At 44.3% G+C, this 17,583-nt stretch overlaps 1 protein-coding gene across 1 annotated transcript in view; it reads right to left on the bottom strand.

Annotated features, from left to right (window-relative positions):
• The window catches only part of LOC126163057 (carbonic anhydrase 2-like), a 181,206-nt gene that overhangs the window by 12,375 nt on the left and 151,248 nt on the right, over positions 1-17,583 (bottom strand). The window contains exons 3-5 of the mRNA XM_049919995.1: positions 17,097-17,321; positions 13,184-13,328; positions 2,129-2,234 (exon numbers count right to left, since the gene is read on the bottom strand). Coding sequence (XP_049775952.1) covers positions 2,129-2,234; positions 13,184-13,328; positions 17,097-17,321 — 476 coding nt within the window. The remainder of the gene's footprint in view (positions 1-2,128; positions 2,235-13,183; positions 13,329-17,096; positions 17,322-17,583) is intronic.

The following is a 17,583-nucleotide window of genomic DNA, read 5'->3' as shown; positions in this document are numbered from 1 at the left end:
AACATTTATAAACCGATGCCTTAATAAAATACATAAACCATTTTGAAAGTTGTAATTTTTCGTCAGTAAACTTATTTAATACCTGTGGGCTCGCCGAATCCCCCTCCCCCCCCCTAGGCATCCAAGTTAGAAAAAAAGGCATGGGCGTCCTAGGGTTAAGTCGAAGGGAACGCAAGCGAAAGCATAACAGCGAACGAGAATTCTCTGGCTCAGACACTACGGCCTTCAATCGCGTTTGGTTCGCAGTCGCTTGTTATAGCTCGTGGTTCATCGGTTGACGATCGTTTAGCGAACCATTAATGGAAGTTCACGTCGGCACCAACAGCTTTCGTCTGCTGTCTTGTTCACTTTTGTTGTCGTTGAAATGAGTTGCGGGAGCGATGGAATGGTCCAAACAGTGTGTAATATTGCTGACAGAGAAATATAGATACCGTACGTGCTTCTGGGATCCAAAGGATCCACTGCAAAAACACCACATAAAAAGAAGTGTTGATTGGTACAAAATTGCCTAAGCACCCAATGGTGGTACTGGGGACGATGAATTCAGTAAATTCTAGCATGAGTCGAGAACGGAGTGGTTAAGAACAAGCTTTATAATGCTTTCTATTAAAAGGTAAAGTGCAATAAATTTCCTTTAAGGTAAACAATAGCGAACGGATAGGTACGTATTTCGCTGATTAAAATTAAAAGTATATGAAAGACCTGATCATTCTCAATGCTTACGTACATAGTAGCTGTAATCACATGACTGATGTATCACTTTAATGTTAAAAGATTTTTTATGACAAAAGAATGGTTTACCCGGGAACACGCTCCCTGCCCCCTAGCAAACTATATATTAGATTTTACAAAGTAGCGTATATGACATATCATATACATATTTCACATTTCATTAATCGTGTGTTACTGGCTTTATACGTACTAACAAAACTCTTAAGTGCTTCGTATGTGCTGTTGCAGACGTTAGAAACTTCCTGATATATAGCAGCTACTGAAATAGGAAACAATTATTAACGTGCCTTCGGTTACTAATACCCATAGCGTAGTTCTTCAGGTTGAATTAGTCGTCAGTAGTCAGTGACCGATTCTTAACCTTCCTTCTCTTCTGTAATGGAAAGCCAGAGAAAATAGTCAACCAAGAATGTTAAAAGTTTTGGAATGATGTTTACGGAAGCTGCAGTTGCACTACAATGTTAAGCACTACACTTCCACGTATTTAACACATACGTACAAATTCCGACATCAAAAATTATCTTCGTGAAAAACATACAAAAATATGCTCTCTGAATATTGAACGTTTTCATCGTGGCTGTATAGTGCTGTATTCTGTGTGCCGTTTATTAGGTTGGTTGGTGGATTTGTGGGAGGGGACCAAAAAGCGAGGTCATTGGTCCCATCGGACTAGGCAAGGATGGGGAAGAAAGTCGGCTGTGTCCTTTTCAAAGGAACCATTCCGGCGTTTGTAGGAAGTGATTTAGGAAAATCACGGAAAACCTAAATCAGGATGACCGGACGCAGGTTTGAATCCGACTCCAGCGTGCTAACTATTGTGCCATGTAGCTCGGTGCCGTTTGTTAACGCCAAAAAATAACAAAGTAGCGTTCATGGGCTATGCTCGTTATCTGGTGGTCTCTTCCGTTGCCTCTAGCATAAATGCTTGTTTACAGATACAATCGAATGGTACAGAACAAAATGTTCAAATGTGTGTGAAATGTATTGGACTCAACTGCTAAGGTCATCAGTCCCCAAGCTTACACACTAGTTAACTTAAATTATCCTAAGGACAAACACACACACCCATGTCCGAGGGAGGACTCGAACCTCCGCCGAGACCAGCCGCACAGTCCATGACTGCAGCGCCCTAGACCGCTCCGCTAATCCCGCGCGGCGGTACAGAACACTGGCGAATTATCTTTGAATGCACATTCCCTTGTATTCGCTTCGATTCGCTTTTGTCCGAAGGCGGATTGAAAAGCTAACACATGGACACAGTTCCCGCGCTATTCATCATATTCATCATACACTCAAAAATATCTCTTCACTTTTAAGGTAAGCTTGACCATGCAGACAGTTGCGTGTAATACATGCTGAAACGTATGTGAATGCGGAATGGTCAACTTGCGCTCACCTGAAAGAAGTAGGCAACTTCGACAACTCCGTCCATCTCCTTGAGAGCGGCCTCCTGGGTGAGGTAGCGACTCTTGAAGAGCACCATATGCATCTCAAGCGGGAAACTGCAAACAGACAGGACACCAATGTATCACAACCAGCATAGTTACAGAAAACATGATACTGCTGCACTTCATAATCAAGGTACGCTGACGAAAAAAAAACCGTAACACCAAAAACTAATTAATGTAGGGTAATATAATTTCTGGAATAAATCTGTCTAGGTGACATATGTAAGTACTCAACTTTGCAAGATCACAGGTTAATGTAAGCGCGAGATATGCCATTGGAAATGTGAAATGCTGGGAAATTAACAGCTGGTGTGTCCGCCAAAATGTTGAATGCAAGCTTGCAAACGTGAATGCATTGTGAAACTTCCTGGCAGATTAAAACTGTGTGCCCGACCGAGACTCGAACTCGGGACCTTTGCCTTTCGCGGGTAAGTGCTCTACCATCTGAGCTACCGAAGCACGACTCACGTCCGGTCCTCACAGCTTCACTTCTGCCAGTATCTCGTCTCCTACCTTCCAAACTTTACAGAAGCTCTCCTGCGAAACTTGCAGAACTAGCACTCCTGAAAGAAAGGATATTGCGGAGACATGGCTTAGCCAGAGCCTGGGGGATGTTTTCAGAATGAGATTTTCACTCTGCAGCGGACTGTGCGCTGATATGAAACTTCCTGGCAGATTAAAACTGTGTGCCCGACCGAGACTCGAACTCGGGACCTTTGCCTTTCGCGGGCAAGTGCTCTACCATCTGAGCTACCAAAGCACGACTCACGGCCGGTCCTCACAGCTTTCATATCAGCGCACACTCCGCTGCAGAGTAAAAATCTCATTCTGGAAACATCCCCCAGGCTGTGGCTAAGCCATGTCTCCGCAATATCCTTTCTTTCAGAAGTGCTAGTTCTGCAAGGTTCGTAGGAGAGCTTCTGTAAAGTTTGGAAGGTAGGAGACGAGATACTGGCAGACGTGAAGCTGTGAGGACCGAGCGTGACTCGTGCTTCGGTAGCTAAGGTGGTAGAGCACTTGCCCGCGAAAGGCAAAGGTCCCGAGTTCGAGTCTCGGTCGGGCACACAGTTTTAATCTGTCAGGAAGTTTCATATCAGTGCACACTCCGCTGCAGAGTGAAAAATCTCATTCTGTGAATGCATTGTGTTGTACAGGTGCCTAATGTCAGTTTGTGGGATGGAGTTCCATGCCTGTTACACTTGGTCGCTCGATACAGTGATGGTTACTTCTACTAGTGGATGACACTGGAGTTATCATAAGACGATGTTCCATATGTGCTCGGTTGGAAACAGATCTGGTGATTGAGCAGGCCAAAGCAGCTTGCTGACACACCGTAGGGCGTGGTGTTACGTATGAGGGCTAACGTTACCCTGTTGAAAACACCCCCTGGATGGCTGCTCATGAATGGCAGCACAACAGGTAGATTCACCGGACTGACGTAAAAATTTGCAGTCAGGGTGCGTGTGATAACCGCGGAGGGCTCCTACTATCATACGAAATGGCACCTCAGACAATACTGCAGGTTTAGGTACAGTGTGGCTGGCCTCCTAACCAACACAAGGCCATCACTGGCACCGAGGCAGAACCATCTTTCATCAGCAAACACCAGAGACCTCCACCCAGCCACCTAATGAGCTCTCGCTTGACACCACGGAAGTAGCAAAGGGCAGTGGTTTGGGTCAGTGGAACGCACGCTACAGAGGGTCTGGCTCGGAGCATCCTTGAAGTAATCGATTTGTAACAGTTTGTTGTGGTACTATAGTGCCAACTGCTGCTCGAATAGCTGCTGCAGATGCAGTTCGATGCGTTGGAGCCATACGCCGAACACGATATCTTCCGTTTCGGTAGCGCCACTTGGCCGTCCGGAGCCCGGGCTTCTTGCGATCGTACATTCCCATGACCACCGCTGCCAGAAATTATGTACAGTAGGGTGTCCCTTATTTGCCGACTTCAGTATTTTTGAGCCCTCACCCTCCAACATTTTTTCAATGACTAACATGCCTGTACAAAATTTTGTTGCGACCGAAGTTCTGCAACTCGACCGAGCATGAATGTCCGCAGATGTCTCACTGACATCACCTCAGCTTTTCAGTAAGTGTTCATCAGAGCGGTCAGTTGTTTATTTGTTCCCGATCTTACTGCACGAATTTTCCAATCACTACCTAATGTTACATCAGTTACTCAGTGCCAGGAAAACCGTGTTTGTAGTAGGAGATACTGTATAAAACACGAAATAACTGCAGGAGGAAGAAGTGAAGTTTGGAAGGTAGGAGACGAAGTAGTGGCGGAAGTAAAGCTGTGAGGGCGGGTCATGAGTGTTGCTTGTGTAGCTCAGTTGGCACCCCATGGTCGACTGGACGCGGGTTTGAGCCATTCACGCGTCCTTCCTGTCAACTTTAGTGCGATCGACGTGGTATGTGGTCACTTACGAGAAATTTCCGACCCGACGAAGGCTACATATTTACCTAACTGACGACCCTAAGTGCTCTCGCTGCGCGACGGTAGATACGGACGAACACAGACTGAATGTGGCCCAGCATGCGAGTGCTGGAATCTGATCCGCCAGACACTGGCTTTCCTGCTACGCCGCTCCTATGTTTCGATTGCTCCCCTGCACCCCTTTTATCCCGATGCTATTTACAGATGACCCGGATGAAAGCGGTCAGTTGGGTCCAAGGAACAGCGATATACTACATTTACCGCGACGGCGAAAAGGAAGTTCTCGATTTGTGGCAATGCATGATCGACGAGTTCCTGGTCTTAACGAACCGAACGGAGTACCGGAACATTCTTACTAACTACTTTCGGTCGTCATTCATACACTCACCGCTCAGCTCGGGTGTGTCGGGTGTGAGAAGATATTGTCTTGTAGACGTGGTGTCTCCATGTATCCCCTATGATAACAGAAACAGTCTCTGACTGTGTGCAGCGGCCCCGGACGCTCCGACGGTTGATGACTGCTGATGTCCATTGCAATGACGACCGCCTCGTACTGGCCGCCCGCATCGATAAGGCGAGCCCAGCGGGCAAGATTCCCCTTTTTAGTTCACATTATCGGCATAATTTTTGGAGTATGGCTCCCTTGGTTTTGTTACTTCTTATAAGAAAAAGATGATGGTTCGCGTAAGTGGTAGGAGGAGAGAGACATCGTGGCTAGGCCTCGGAATTCGACTCCTCCCCGCCATGCCTCCTCCATCCTGCCGCTGACTGTGCTACTAAAACAATCCATTTCTTTTTAATTTATTCCGAATACAAGAGGTAGAAGCAATGCGGTAATCGTTTTTGCCATAAAGCAGACAAAACCTCTCTTTTTCACATAAACAGAAGATAAAAAAAAGAAAAAAGTTGATAGAGCATTTGCTCGAGAAAAGCAAAGGTACCGAGTTCGAGTCTCGGTCGGGCACACAGTTTTAATCTGTCAGGAAGTTTCAACTGCACGTAGGCCTACTAATAACGGTCGTGAAATAAACACAGATCTAGACCCAAGCATTTGGCCTATGCGTTAACATCGTCCATTATGGATGAAATTGTGCAGAAAGGCCCTACTAAAGCTGTAGGTTTTGGTTAACCTTTCAATAAAAACAGAAGAAAACTTCGAACTCATTTTTATATAATAACTTTACCTAATGTAGAAAAAATGGGTCGAAAATGGGTTCTGTATTCGAAATATAGAGAAACCAGTGACACTCTCTATCAAGGTAATGATGGTAATTTCTTGCTTTGATTGAAATGATATCGAAATCTGGCCTTGTTCCGCAGTAGCATTTAAGTAGGGTAAAAACTCAACAACTTCATGACCATTATCTTGGAAAAAACATCCAAAATAAACTCATAAAAATCCTTGCCAAAGAGTAAAGTACGGCACTGTTAATTCTGTAGAGGAAAGTAAATATAATGAACAAATAACACCGATTGTTAGACCTGTAAACTTATCACAAGACCAATGACCGTAGAAGAACACTTTTTCGAATTCTGAACGCCACTTCAACTACAGGAGAAAGTTTGACTGAAACCTTTTTGTTGAAACTATATCAACTACATCTCTATATTCATGACTGCAGACGCCAGGCTTCCGATAAGGCGCAAATATAAAAGGTCATAGAAGATGTGTTCAAGCCCAAATCGTAAGTCTAATCCAAAAGAATTTTATACGCCATATACTACCACAGTGGCAAAACCTACAGCAAAAGCAGTGACATTTTTTAGTATAATTCAAAGAACGTTCATTATTTTTTGTGTATCCACTCAGATACAGATGGGAAATCTTATTGAACAGGGTACCTGCTTTAATAGTGAAGAAGCTTTCAGATACTCGAGAAAGTAGGGTACTGAGCGTCAGTACTATAGCGTACCAGGCAAGAGAAGTAAGAGATGTCCCATCTTGAGGAGATCAGTAGCACTGATGAATCGAAAACAAAGAGTGAATCACACTCGCTTGCTGTGAACGAATTAGAAATCTTCGGGTCTACTGTAGGCATTGTCATAAGGCATGATCTTCTCTTCGATTTTAATGCGGTAAGTAGGACACTTCAAACAGAAAACATGGACGTGAAAGTCGTAAGTAAATTTCTTGAAGTTTATTGAGAATTTCAATGTTGAAGGTTTTGTTAACGTGCAGACAACTGCGAAATAGATAGTTGAAAGTTTACAGATCGAGCCAGAATTTCATGAAAACAGAATTGGCAAGACGACGAAGCATTTTGATTATGAAAGTGACGACGTGGTTTGCGGGACACAACTTCCAGATGAGGAATACAAAGCTGATATTTTCTACGCTGTCGTTGACACAGTATCAAAAAATTTGAAAGAAAGGTTTGGGCAACTAGCTACGTATTCCGAAATATTCGACTTTTTGTTTTCTCCAGAAAGTTTAAGACACACACTGGACTAAGAACTGAAAAGTGCTCCGCGAAATGGTGCCCAAGCATATGAAAACGCCAGAACTAATATTGCAGATGCAGCATCTCGTCGACGCCTCGGGTACTCACGCTGACCAAACTGTCTATGCGGCGGTTAATAATAAAATCAACATTATGCCTTTCCCATTTGTTTGACCTGAAATTACAACGAAATCCAGACTTTTAGCTGCTTACAGGCGTTGATAAATATCAACAAGGACCGTTGAAAATGTGTTCCCCGACCGGGACTCGAACCTGGAATTCCTGCTTACAGGCCAGGCGCTCTATCCGTCTGAGCTACCGAGGACACAGAGGATAGTGTGACTGCAGAGACTTATCTCTGGCACGCTCCCCGTGAGACCCACATTCCCAATTTACTGTCCACACATTACATTTATAGTGCCCCTGCACACTATACTCATTACTCGCGGCAGTCAATCCACCGGTTCCCGTAAGAGTTCGAGTAATGTGAGTGCATCCGCACTGAAGAAGATCATTGAAAAAGGGCTCTGAGCACTATGGGACTTAACTTCTAAGGTCATCAGTTCCCTCGAACTTAGAACTACTTAAACCTAAGAACACCACACACATCCATGCCCGAGGCAGGATTCGAACCTGCGACAGTAGCGGTCGCGCAATTCCAGACTGTAGCGCCTACAACCGGTCGGCCAGAAGATCATTGGCCGGTTAGTTTAATCTGTATGAATATGATATACTACCCCGCTTTAGTGGGCCAGTCGAAATGTGATGGTGCGCCTGAATTGAGTGTTCGTCGAGCCCGGAAGCTTTGCGAGCAGCTCTCAACACTGCTGTCGTCACCTTGGAAGACGAATGTGTTGTGACTTGGCAAGACAGCCAAGTCACTATGCGAGGATGCCGAAATGCACGCGTTTAAGCTGGCGTGAGGTCTGGAACAGTTAAAGGAGTTGAGTCTAATAAATAAAGTACGAAGCTCTTTGAATACTTAACTTTAATCCACAATTGGAGAACATCGCTCTTGTTGATACAGGTTGCAATATCTCAATATCAACTGGTAATGGCGCCTTGCTAGGTCGTAGCAAATGACGTAGCTGAAGGCTAGGCTAACTATCGTCTCGGCAAATGAGAACGTAGTTGTCAGTGTAGCATCGCTAGCAAAGTCGGCTGTACAACTGGGGGCGAGTGCTAGGACGTCTCTCTAGACCTGCCATGTGGCGGCGCTCGGTCTGCAATCACTGACAGTGGCGACACGCGGGTACGACGTATACTAACGGACCGCGGCCGATTTAAAGCTACCACCTAGCAAGTGTGGTGCCTCGCGGTGACACCACAGAATGTATCTACAGTATATTCATAATGAAAATATACAAGAAAGAGCTACAAAAATGGTTCAAATGGCTCTGAGCACTATGCGACTTAACGTCTGAGGTCATCAGTCGCCTAGAACTTAGAACTAATTAAACCTAACGAACCTAAGGACAACATACACATCCATGCACGAGGCAGGATTCGAACCTGCGACCGTAGCGGTCGCTCGGCTCCAGACTGTAGCGCCCAGAACCGCACGGCCACTCCGGCCGGCGAAAGAGCTACACTTGTTGAACTAGAATACGCAAATAAAGTCGGCCGTTGTGGCCGAGCGATTCTAGGCGCTTCAGTCTGGAACCGCGTGACCGCTACGGTCGCAGGTTCGAATCCTGCCTCGGGCATGGATGTGTGTGATGACCTTAGGTTAGTTAGGTGTAAGTAGTTCTAAGTTCTAGGGGACTGATGACCTCAGCAGTTGAGGCGCCACGACACTGTGCGAAAGCAACACCGGAAATATCAAAGAGCCACCTACTGCTTGAACAGCACCTTCTACATGCATCAGTTTAAAATGTTCAATGGGCATCGCTGAACTCGATGCCCTGCATCATTCTGAAGGACGGAAAACAGCAACTCATCGACCTCCTAAATGATTCTAGTCACCAGCATCTGTTTATTTGGCCCACTGATGTGGAGTTTCCGGTGCCGCAGTGATCAGTGAGAAATCCGACAACAAATGTCCATAGCATGCAGTTCCCTTCGCAATATTTGCTCAGAAACTGGGTAGATGGGCCCCATAATTACTAACTGCAGTCATTTCTATCGGGTACCAAACGAACTGTTACTGACAAAGCGTGACACTCCTCTCTGGTCCCAGCCTATTATAACCTTTTTACGAGCACTGTTTTTACACTGTGTTAGATGGCTGCTGGAGCTACATCGTTATTGGGGAAGCATGCATTGATACACTAAGAAGTCGGGAAAAGTCATTCACTGAGTGGCCATGGGCACATCCAAACATAGCAGCTCCTTCTTGTTATTCTGTCACCTCTTCACATCGATCGATCATATTGCTCGATTCTTTACAACCGTCTGAAATGTACACACCACTCGACAGCTATGAGATAGGACAATGGTGAATGGTCACAAAACCACCTGTTATCAACTACGCATCAAGTGAAGCCCTTCACAACGAGCTACGTGCTCTTTTAAGCTGGTGATTATTATTTTTTTCTGATGAAATAAACGTTTTTCCGACGCTAATAAGATTCTTCGTTCATCATTACTACTCCTACAGCGACTAGAACACTGTCTGTTGTAGTCATGATAACTGGTAAACTGTCACGTTTGTAAGGTAAACCTAATTTGCAGGTAACAGCGCATTTTACTTAATTTTCAGTTTTGCTATTTCACATACGTGAAGTGAAGTGAATGTATCGGCGCTGCAGTATGTATGGAATAAGGAGCTGGCCAGCAGAGGCGGTTGGCCATCTGGCGCTTTCAGAGCCAGTGTGACGAGGAACCGATACAGAAACCGCTCGTAACGTCAGCACAGAGATACGCAGAGAAAGTACTTTTATTCTGGCACGAATCAAGTGACTTATTAATACATGTTTGTAACAAAAGTTGTCTTTTGCTACTGAGACATTAGGAGTGGTCTACGGGTCATAAAACGTTCCTTTAAGCAATTTTACAATGCCAAGAAACCCTGATATCAATAAACAAACGCATAACTTTGGCATAACTGAAGATGTACAATCTTATACGAACAATAACGATTGTACACTCAAGTCGCAGACAGTGCGCCAAAGTCGGCAGTCGTCTATAGGATGCCTTTCGATCTAGTCATGCGGTAGACCATGCTCTTGTGCCGTTATTAGTTAGTCAGTGTGAACAAGTTCATTTTACGGTGTTTCTTAAATAAACGCACGATAATGTCATTCAGTGCAAAAATTATTTGCACAAACAAATTCTTCCAGCATCATTAAGTAAAACATAGGCTGTAGTATTGCACTTTCAGAATCCGACGGCACTACTACGACTCTGAAATGGGACGTAAGACTATGAGAGCAGGCAACAGGTAGGAAGAATTTCTACACGGCGGATCAGAGAGTCAGTTCATGGTCGGACTGGCTCCATTACCACAAAACTCGGGTGTGAAAACGTTGCCAGTTATACGGTACGCCCCTTACACGAACTCACCGGCTAATCTGAGACGCTTCTTGAGGTTTAGTACGGTTGGGGCTTACTGCACTTGACGCAACTTGTGTGTGTCTGTCAACAGTAGAATCATGCGGCTGACTTGACAGGTAAACCTGTAGCGGCATGTGTGTAGCAAGGATAATCATAAGTTTCAATAACCACCTCGAAAAAAGTAAAAGTTACACAATTAATTTTTGTGTTTGTTTGGAGTTACAAGAAAGAAGTAATGACACACAGTACAATGTCAGACGGCTGGTGAAGGAAAAGCATAGTAACGTAGGTAACGTAGCCTGTTTATAAAGTCGGGTATCGTGCGGTAAATCGTTTTCCGCATTTGAAGGGGAGTAACGCTGGAGCAATCTAAACTGCGTTGGTGGAAGTATACGCTAAAATGCACCACCTTATGACACAGTGGTTAGACGGAGCAAACGCTTCCACCAGAGTCAAACTAGTGTAAATCAAGAAGAACGAAATGGCAACTGCCCTTCTATGAAGAACAGCGAATCTTAAGAGAGTTAGAGATCTCTGTTCTCGAAGACCAGCGTATTACACTCGAGGCAGTAGTAGAAAAATTGAAGATCAAGTCATGTGTAAGTCAAGTCATGCATCAGTTTTCAACGTTTTACATTACATTTTGATCATGCCACTAGTCAGCGCCCGCTGGGTTCCGTGATTGCCCATATTATCCATTCAGTAAGACCACTGAAGCGAAGCTTCTGCGGAAATGCTGCAAATGTATCAAGTCACAGTCTGATACATACAAATTCGTAAGCCGCGCTACTCTGTTGTGGAAGTGGTTACCGTTTGACAGTTGGCTCGACACTAGCGCTCCAAGCGGCGAGAAAGCAGTGACATGAGTCTTAAGGATAGCGTTTGTTCTTTATTACTTTTCCACTTAATTAACAAAATAGTTTTATATTCTTGTGTTTCATGCATTACCAAATTACCAAGAGACATGGATTACTGTGAAATAAATGTAAAGACAGCGGAATATCACTGATTGAGTACCATACCGTTAAGCTATAACATATTCATGAAGAAATACTTCCGAATATGTGCATACTTGCAGCTTAGTCTGCTGAAACAAATAAAATACAAAGAAGCATTTCATTTCATGCATAGGAAGCATATTTTTTGTTGTTGTCTGTTCATATTATGATAGGCACTTTTCTTGACATGTAAAAGAAATTTATAGTGTCTAATGATACGCCCATTCTTACACTTGACTCGACTTTCTGATATATGAATATTTTTGCAAATGTAATTACTTTTGCTTCAAAATCGAATTGAGGATCTCCAGCGTTTAGTAGCAATTTTTCGTTCTTAAAAGAAAACAACATTCTTCAGTATATATCCCTACGTTACAAGTGAACTGTGAAGGGACTACGCTGTCATGCACTGTTTCCAACCTTACAGAGCCCTTTGAGAACTAAAGAAAGACAATTATGGAGTCACTTTTTAGTTACTGTCGCTTTTTATGGTACTACACACACTCGCTATTGAAAGAACTATGTTAGAAATCAGTGTAAACGACCTACTCTAAGAACTATGCTAGAAGTCAGTTTAAATGATACTATTCCCTCTCATCCGATATCGCATTCAGAAGCGTAGCTTGCTGGCCGATTGGAGCGCTGCTATCGCAGTAAGTGAGAAAAGCGAATGTTACGTTACCTTTTGGTCAAGTCATACATGGTACTTCTTTATCAGCCTCATCACCATGGGCAAGAACTAAGTGTGCCGCTATGACAGCAGGACAAAGGGAAAAATCAAATAGTGAAGCCACGAGGATTAGTCACTTCCGAAAAAAGTGAAGGCCCGACCATCATAGGGCAAAGTCATGGTGAGTATTTTTTGACCCTGGCATGTTGTAGTGCTGACACATTACGCTGATAAGTGAAAAGCTGTCGAAAGAGCATGTCGAAAGGGCATGCCGAAAGAGCATATTTCTTAATCTCCATAGGTGATATTGGGACGATGTTAAGACGAAGAAGCATCACAAGAAGCTGTCCAACGGGGTATTTTTGCTTCACAACGAAACGCTAGTTCATTCTGCACAGGCAACAGTCACACATATTGCTTCTTTGGCCCATCAGATTTTGTCTTATGCCACATATTCTCGCTTTTACAAAGTGACATCTTCCTCTGTTCAAATGGATCTGAGCACTATGGGGCTTAACATCTATGGTCATCAGTCCCCTATAACTTAGAACTACTTAAACCTAACTAACCTAAAGACATCACACAACACCCAGTCATCACGAGGCAGAGAAAATCCCTGACCCCGCCGGGAATCGAACCCGGGAACCCGAGAACAGGTCTTCCTCTGTCCTCAGATGAAACAACCACTGTACGGAAGGCGTTGCTAGAATGACGACGAGGTGTTTCCAGGATGAAATGTTTCTTCAACAGCCAAAATGCAGACTTCTACAATCAAGGACTTTGCCAAGCTATCCATCGTTGTGGAAAATGTATTGCATTCCAGGGTGAATATGCCGAGAACGGGTAACAAGATCACCAAGTTTTGCGGCCCCAGCTCGTTGTCTTGGAAGTGTTAGTCACGAGTTACTGACTAGCCCGCGTACACTTGTGGCTACAAGGAGTGGCGCGCGCTCGACTCACCTGTCGCCCTGCAGCGTGTGCTCGCTGCCCTCGGTGTCCTGCTGTCCCCAGTGGAAGTGCAGCTGGGAGAACACGTAGCGGCCCAGCAGGGGGCCGCCGGTCAAATGCGCCCGCACCTTCGCTCGCCACTTAGCACTCACCATCACTGCAGGCACATCAGCAACATACTGGAGGCGAGCGTCCGTGATTTCCTTGAGGTATGTTATGAAATTTATTGAATGAGTAATATGAATCTGCCTATTAACAATTTCAGTATGAGGCACAAAGTATTTTTTTCCACATTTCATGCGAAACCTGTTTCTACGGTTACATCACAGACAGTTGGAAAGCATCATATACGTAACTTAATCTTGTATTTTTAAAATGAAGTCAATCCGTGCTTTCGTGATTCGACTTTGCTATTGCTTTAGATACTACATAGTTAACGGTGCAAAGTGATGCCAGAGGGATATTAGTCCGTCACTTCGTGTACATTCTATTGGATTCTGTAAAACGATATTATTTTCATAGGGACCTCAGTCAATGACACATGCCATTTTAAAAGTAAAAAGGCATCAGTCGTAACTATAGAGAGCAGCACGGACGATGATGCAGCATATCATTTAATACTTCCTATGTCCCCCCCCCCCCTGTCAATCTATCTTGCACATACATTATAAACACTGATACAAACACGATATGTGTCTACCATGAGGGTGAAGGAAAGAAAGTCCATTTGAAGCATGCTCATGTATAAGTGTAAATAGAAAAGATATACCATAAGAATACACCGACCATCGTCTGTTCTTAAACAACTGCTCAGCCCAGAATAACCATCACACTCACAGCAAAGGACAGATACTCCTACCTGAAACATCTTCCACTACACACCATGTGTGTGTGTGTGTGTGTGTGTGTGTGTGTGTGTGTGGCTTTAGAAAGATACTTAGGATCTCACTTCAACGAATTAACACGTGTGGAACTCGATCAAAATAACAGCGTCGCAAAGCGTTGTCCCGCTGTCAAAAGAAGAGGCCACTCAGACGTCTAATTTGATCTACGAAATGTAAGCAGACACGTAAGAAGCAGATTAGCACTCGGAAAGAAGGCTTTCATCATTGATAGAAGTCCACTAGTATCAAACATGTGCCTCAGTTCAAGGGTAAGATGTCTGAGAATGTACGAATTGAACACTGCACTGTATGGAAATGAAGCATGGAATGTAGGAAAACTGAAAAAGAAGAAGATATAGTCGTTTGAGATTTGCTGTTATTCAAGAAAACTGAAAATCAAGTTGACTGAAATGGTAAGAAATGAGGAGATGAGACAAATTGATAGAACATGTGTTAAGACATTATGGAATGACTTCTATTGTACGAGGAGCCGTAGAGGGTAAAACTGTACGGGAAGACAAAAATTGGAATATGTTGTTGTAGTCTTCTGTCCGAAGACTCGTTTGACGAAACTCTTCACGCTACTCTATCCTGTGAGAGCCCCTTCACCTCCGAATAACTACTGCAAATAACATCCATTTGAATCTATCTACTACTCTCATCTCTTGGGACCCTTTACAATTTTTACCCCACACAGTTATAAACTGACGGTTCCTACATACTTCAAGGAGCGTCTTATTAACCAGTTCCTTCTTTTAGGAAAATGGTGCCAGAAATACCTTTTCTCCCCAATTTGATTCAGTGCCTCCTCTTTAGTTACTCGAGCTACCCCTCTCATCTTCAGTATTCTTCCGTGGCACCACATTTCGAAAGCTTAAATTCTCTTGTTGTCTGATCTATTTACCGTCGACGTTTGACTTTTTTTCTCCAACAAACACATTCAGGGAATACTTCCTAACATTTAAATTTGTATTCGATGTAGATGAATTTCTCTTCTTCAGAAATTTCTTTCTTGTCATCGCACGTCTGCATTTTATGCCATTATTTATTTTACTATCGAAATATCAAAACTAGTCCATTACTTTTACTTTGTCATTTCATAAAATAATACATTCAGCATTGCCTGATTTAATTTCATAACCCTTGTTTTACTCTTTTCGAGAGAATAGCTAATGCACTGAGCTGCACTTCCAAGTCCTTTGTTGTCTTTGACGAAATTACAATATCATCGGCAAACCTCAAATTTTTTAGATCTTCCTTCCGCATGTAAATTCCCTCTTCAAATACCTCCTTGGTTTTCTACAATGCTTCCTCAGTAAACAGTAACATTGGGGACAGGCTGCAAGCCAGCATCACTCCATTCTAAACCACTGTTTCCCTCTTATTTCCTTCGATTCTTATAACTATGAGGTTGCTCGTGCAGATGTTGTAAATAAACTTTCGTTTCCTGTATTTTATTTCGGTTACTTTCAAAATTCCAAAGAGTTTAGTCTATACAACTTTGTCAAAAGCTTCTCTCTCAATCAAAAAATGCTATAAACGTAACATCACCTTATATTTGTACTAGTGTGGAACCGGGGACCTAGAAACGACGGAGAGGCTAGCGGCTTTGTCCCCGCCGTAGCCCTCAGTGGTTCACAGCCCCACAACAGGCTACAGCAGTCCACTCACCCCACCGACGCCCCACACCGAACCCAGGGTTATTGTGCGGTTCGGCCCCTAGTGGAGCCCCCCGAGAACATCTCACACCAGACGAGTGTAACACCAATGTTCACGTGGTAGAGTACTTATGGTGTACGCGTGCGGGGAGAAAGTGTTTGCGCAGCAATCGCCGACATAGTGTAACAGAGGCGGAATAAGGGGAACCAGCCCGCATTCGCCGAGGGTGATGGAAAACCGCCTTAAAAACCATCCACAAGCTGGTGGGCATACCGGACCTCGACACTAATCCACTAGGAGGATTCGTGTCGGGGACGTCGGGGACGTCTTCCCGCCCGGAAAGCAGTGCGTTAAACCGCACGGCTCACAGTGCGCAGCGTTACCTTACTTTAACACATCTGCTAAGATTAGCTGCAGAGTCACTATTGCCTCGCGTGTTCCTACATTCCTCCGGAACCCAAAGTGACATTCCCTTCAGCTTCTACCTCTTTTTCCATTCTTATTTACAAAAATCGTACCATTATTTTATAAATTGACTTATGAAACCAGTAGTTCGTCAATATTCACAACTATCAGAAACTACATTATTTGTAATTGGAACTAATACATTCTTCTTGAAGTCTTAGGATATTTCGCCTGTCTCATGTATCTTGCACACTAGGTGGATTTGTTTAGTCGTGGCTGGCTCTCCCAAGCATCACTATATTTCTAGGAGAATGTCGTCTACTCCAGGGGCCTCATCTGACTTACGTCTTTCAGCGCCCTGTCAAATTCTTCTCGCAGTATCGTATCTATCAGTCCATTTTTGTCTGATTGCTCTTGGCTTTTATAATTTTGCCTTCAACTTCATTTCTCTTGTGTAGGCATTCTATATATTCATCCCCCTCTCAGCTTTCCCTTCGTTGCTTACTCCTGGTTTGCGATCTGAAGTCCTGATATTCATATAGCTGTTTTCCCTTCCTCCGAAGGTCTCTTTACTATTACTGTTAGCGGAATCTATCTTCCCTTAGTTACTGAAGTAACGACTGCAGTTTTTCGTTGATTCTGGCGATCGCAATACTGGGACAGAAAGGCCACTTTGGCTAATGCTACAAGCTCAGTCAGTAAGTTGTCCGAAGTGTTGTCATTGCAGCCACTAAAAAGGCGGCTGTCCGTCTTGAGGAACCAAATTTTCTACTAGCCTCTGCACAAACACCAACCTGTTGTGGTTGCGCGTAATCTCCGAGTATCAGTGTCGTTGAGGCAAGCAGGTCACCCAAGGTCAACATGGATCATGAGGGTTACGACTGGAATTTATGCAACAAATAAATAAGAACGGTGGGCGTGAGTGCTACTCTGAGCTGAAGAGGTTGGCGTAGGAGAGGAGGCCGTGGTGCCCGCACCTGTGCAGCCGGTGTTAGTGAGCCTCATCTTGTAGGGCTGGTGTCCCCAGTGGTGCCAGCGCAGCGGCGGCAGAGTGGCGCACGGCTTGGCCGTGTCCAGGTGGAGCTCGGTGGGCGAGGGCAGCAGCCCCTTGCCACGCGCCATCTCCATGGCGTCCATCACGGCGCGCGCCGCAGCCTCCGCCGCCTCCTCGTCCTGCTCCTCGCCTTGCGTGGAGGATACCCCTGCGGACAGCGGCGCGGTGCACTCCACAAGCTCACATTACAGTACGAGTCAAAATAATGGAACACGTCCTGTTTCTCCTGCTGTGAAACGAAGAAGATCAGTTTACAGAATTGTATTTGCTGTGGGTTCACAGTCTTACTGAAATTTCAACATAACAGCAATTGCACCGTACACTGCACCATTTGTTATAATTTCTACACTAGCAGTTTCGACTTGTAATCATTCTCAAGTGCTTAAGTTGCAGTTACTGACAGATACTCA

This window comes from Schistocerca cancellata, chromosome 1 (assembly GCF_023864275.1).
Source record: "Schistocerca cancellata isolate TAMUIC-IGC-003103 chromosome 1, iqSchCanc2.1, whole genome shotgun sequence".
NCBI lineage: Eukaryota > Metazoa > Arthropoda > Insecta > Orthoptera > Acrididae > Schistocerca > Schistocerca cancellata.
This window is presented reverse-complemented; position numbering and strand designations above follow the sequence as displayed.